The sequence below is a fragment of the Echinops telfairi genome, unplaced genomic scaffold (assembly GCF_000313985.2).
Source record: "Echinops telfairi isolate 266 unplaced genomic scaffold, ASM31398v2 ScPeMD7_655;HRSCAF=1070, whole genome shotgun sequence".
Classification (NCBI taxonomy): domain Eukaryota; kingdom Metazoa; phylum Chordata; class Mammalia; order Afrosoricida; family Tenrecidae; genus Echinops; species Echinops telfairi.
Window position 1 is genome coordinate 16,644,962 of NW_022104553.1, and position 4,319 is coordinate 16,649,280.

Genomic DNA, 4,319 nt, shown 5'->3' on the forward strand with positions numbered 1-4,319 from the left:
GGGGGGTGGTGGCACAGGGAGGTCTGGGAAGTACTGGGAGGTCGGGGTGGCTGCTGCTCTGCTGGGGGGCAGGCGTGGCGTGGCGCCCAGGCATCTGTCTGGGCGTGCGCAGACCCAGAGGGAAGCCCAGAGGCCCTGGGGTGGGGCCGCGCTGCGCTGACCTTGTCGTGCTCCTCCCGGCTCAAACTAAGGGCCAGCTGGAGCTGGACGTCATCCTCTGGGCCGCAGGGCGGGGGCTGGGGGAGAGAGACCGTGAGGGGCAGGGCTGGGCCAGGGGAGAGTGGGGGGAGAGAGAGAGAGTCCCAGGTGGAGGGAGAGACAGCAAGTGCCTGAAAAGGCTGAAAAATTGGGACCAGTGGGAGGGTGCCTGGGGGGGTGGGAGGAGAGAGGGAGAGAGAGAGCTGGAGGGGGCGGGAAGCAGCCATGTCCTGCGCAGTGTTCTGCAACTGAGAATGCAGGGATGGAGAAATGGGCAACTGTCCTGGTGGCCGAAGGCCAAAGTGGGACGGGGTGGGGACAGCAGAGCAAAGGGCTGAGCGTTGAGTGGCAGCGTGGGCATGGGAGGGCAGTCGGAGGTGGAGGGGCATCCAGAGACAGAGGAAGTGGAATTCCAAGACTAAGGTAATGAGGCTGGGGGGTGGGGGATGGAGACAAGGAGGGTTGAGAGTATGGAGATGGGATGGAGAACAGAGCCCCCACCACAACCCCCACCCCCGTACCTGGTCGGCCTCCTCCTTGCTCATGGCCAAGGCCAGCTGCAGCTGCAGCTCCTCCTCCCCGCTGCTCTGTGGCCAGGCCTGTTCGGCCTCCGCCGGTGGGCCCGCGCCAACAGCCGCTGAGGAAGCTGGGGGATAGTGAGCACAGATCAGGGCACAGGGGAGTGGACCCCCAAACCGGGCGGGGGGGGGAGGACATCTGTCTCTATGGGGGTCCAGCTGAGGATCTCTCACACTCGCAAGTCAGGCCCTCCCCTCAAAAGGCCAATCCCGGCTCTGAAGTCCCCTGGGAAAGGTGGAAGAAGGGGTGGGGCCCCAGAGAGAAGGGGGACCCCAGGAGCCAGAACTCCTCCAGCATGTGTGTGTAGGGGCGGGTCTTCCTCCATCAAGGCTCCGGCCCTGCTGTAGGGACAGCCTGGGGTGCTCAGCCAAGGCCTCAAGGGACAGGGACAGGGACAGCAGCAGAGCCCGGCTCGGTGAGCTGCCCCTGAGACACCAAGGGCCAGCATGCTGAGGGCTGCACCCACACACGTGGGGAGAGCGGCTTCCTTCCACCTCTGGCCACAGGCTGGCGGCCCAAATCCAGCCACCACCCCTGAAGCAACACATGGCTGCTGAAAACTCCACACAGGGCTTGGGGCGCCCATGGCAACTTCCACCCTGGAAGACCAAGGGACAAGGTGGTGCAGGGGCAGGGGCACCACGGAGGCAAGGCCTGGCAATCCCCTTCTGAAACCCCAGCCCCACAGCCCTAGGGAAGGATCCAACATGCCCACGTGGGCCGCCCTGCAGCCTTCCCCAAGAGGAAACCAGCCCACGGTTGGGGTCATTTTCAAGAGCTGCTCTGGCTATCCGACAACTGGGAGAGTGGGGCTGGCGATGTGAACCCACCCCGAGGCCCAGGAGGAAGCTGGGTGGGCCTGCTTCTGAGAGGTCCCTTGACCAGGCGGGTGAGCAGCACGGTGCCTGGCGCCCAGCGACACCTGAAGTCCTGTCATGCTCCTCACGGGAGTCTGCAGGGAGGGGCTCTGCTCCAGGGGTGGCTGGGTGGTTAAAGCTCTAGGCTGGCCCTCTGAAGATAGGCCCTCTCTACCCCACACCCCTCCCCTGCTGCTCCACTCTGACCAACACCCCTGTGATAAACTTCCAGGGAGAGGTGGGGTGGGGTCTCCCACAGTGCCATCCTCCAGAGAGCATCTAGGGTGGCCATGCCTAGCCCCACCTCCTAGGGGTCCTCCAACTACACCGACTTCCCTCCGGGTCACCATCCACCACACTGACGTCCGTCACCACCAATGAGGGCGTAGCTTGGCCATTTAAGCCCCCTAAAGGGAACGCGGGCAGCGCAGTCCCTAGGGACACACTGGCAGTACGGCAGGTTAAGCGCCGGGCTGCTCACAGGCTGGCGGTTTGAGTCCACCGGCTGGAAGCTCCCTTCTCCATCTCGAAGTCGGCCGGTCAGATGCAGGCGGCCAGGCAGTCAGCACGGCCCCCGGCCGGCCAAAGGGCAACAGGGCATTAGGATCCGCTCCACAAGCCTGTGCACCGCAGCGGGCCCTGCGCTACCTCCCGCCCCACCTGTGTCCTGGACAGCAAGGCTGGCAGATTCCTGAGACGCGCCCCCCCCCCCCCCGGACTCTCGCCAGAGCGGTGTTGCGCTGCGTGGGGCTGGGGGCGTAGAGTCCGGCTTTAGGGGCGCCCGAGGCGGCGGGGTTCTGGCTCACCGGTGGCCGTCTGCGCCAGCTTCTCCTTGGTCTTGAGCGCGTGTGCGCGCTCCTCCCGCAGCCGGTCCTCGTCGCGCAGCAGGGCCACCAGCTGCTTGGCCTTCTCGCGCACGTTCACGCCCTGGTCCTTGCCGTCGCGGTCCACGTACTGGAAGTCCTTGAGCGTCTGCACGGCGTACATGTTCTCCTTGCACTGCTGCGACACGCGCTCCGAGCCCGTCTTGATCAGGTACTCCATCAACGTCATGGCCTGCAGGCACCGCGCAGGTCAGCAGGGCAGGGGGTGGGAGGGGCGGCGAGTCAACTCGGGAAGGCACGTGACCGCAAAGCGCAAGGAGAGCGGGACGAGCTCACAGCCCAGGGCCACTATGTGCTGGGCGAGAACACGCTAGATTCGGGTGGGATGGAATTACCACGAGAGAAAGGAATAAAGGTTATTTTCTGTAACCTTATTCCCTCAACCCCTTTACACGGATCCCTGGTGGCGCACGGGGTTACGGATTCAGCTGCCAACCGGGGAAACACAGGCAGCCCCAGCCCCCTAGTCATCCGCGGGGGGGAAAAGAAGTTGGCTTCTGTGAAGACAGTTTGGGCAACCCTGCGGGCACTTCCTGTCGCGCACGGCAACCAGGTCTGGTGAAGGGCAGCCAATGCCCCTCGTACCACCGCCAGCCTCGGCCACTCTGCTGGGGCAGTTCCAGTGGCTCCCAGGCATAAGGGCCTCCCACAGTATGCTCGCTGGCCCGCCCCGGCATCTGCTCTGGACGGACAGGGGCAGCCCCGCGGTGTGCACTGCCGTCTCACCGGGTGGCATGGTGCCCAGGAGTGACCGAGTCCCTGCTCAGTGACAAAGGTGGACAGTTAGAGTCCTCCCAGAAGCACCTGGTCATCCTCTTCTAAAGCAGCAGCCATGGTGGCCGTGACAGGAGGTGTGGGTACCCACACCAAAGCTTGGCTGTATGGGGGCAGGGGTTGGCTGGCTTTTTGAGAGAAGAGTGAGCAGCCATTTCTGTTTCCCACAGGGGCCCAACAGGCTCCCGAGACTGGAGAGGTTGGGAGGAGAGAGGAAGGGTCATACCCCAACCACGGGGCCACCCATGTGGGGGCTCTCTGTGACCACCAAAAAGGGGTCCAGGTAGTGGGGGGGTGCCTGCTGCGTGGCCCACACTGAGAAGCTCCAGAGCCCTGGTGGCCTGGTAGGGGTACACTGAGCTCTGACCCTCCTACAGTCCCAGCCTTTGACACCCACAGGGCAGAGCTGCTCTGTCCCGAAGGGCAGCTATCAGTGAGGACAGCAGTGGGGTGGGGACACCAGTTCCAGAGAGGGAGCCCGCTCGGGGGGGTACCCAGGCCACCTAGGAAAGCAGGAGCAACGTGGGGGGGGGGGTGCTGGCTTGCCACAGGCAGCATGCGTTTGATAAGAGATCGAAGGTGTGGCTCTCCTGAGCAGGGACTCTGAGACCAGGCCCTCCTGCTCCATGGACGCTGCTCCAGGTCAGGGGGGCTGCAGGGGCTGCAGACAGCCAGGTGTAGGGAAAACTAAATGGCATGGGCAGGAGGAAGGACAGCCCAGGTCATCTGGAGACACTGCTGGGGACTCCCCCCCAGCCTCAAGGGGATCAGTTAGACTTTAACTTGCCCTAGGGTCTGAGACTACAGGAAGTGACTGGTCACACCCGGGCATGGAGGGCAGGGCGGGGGCAGAGCCAGGCTCTGGGCCAGCAGGGCTTTGGAATCCAGAATTTCCCAGAGCAAGTTCCCCTGGTACAATGGAATTGCCGTTGGAAACTAACCATCGGAGGGTCCTGGGGACGCACTCAGCAGTGCACAGGGAGTTCAGGTTCCAACATGCCCATCCCCCTCACAGTGGTCCTGCGGG

The 4,319-nt window shown here is 64.1% G+C and overlaps 1 protein-coding gene across 2 annotated transcripts in view; it reads right to left on the reverse strand.

Annotated features, from left to right (window-relative positions):
• EPN1 (epsin 1) overlaps positions 1–4,319 on the reverse strand; it is a 15,230-nt gene that overhangs the window by 4,639 nt on the left and 6,272 nt on the right. Inside the window, exons 3-5 of one of the 2 annotated variants that reach the window (XM_004715651.2) lie at positions 2,441–2,690; positions 720–844; positions 162–236 (exon numbers count right to left, since the gene is read on the reverse strand). In XM_004715651.2, coding sequence (XP_004715708.1) covers positions 162–236; positions 720–844; positions 2,441–2,690 — 450 coding nt within the window. The remainder of the gene's footprint in view (positions 1–161; positions 237–719; positions 845–2,440; positions 2,691–4,319) is intronic. The other variant, XM_045292324.1, reaches the window with a different exon arrangement.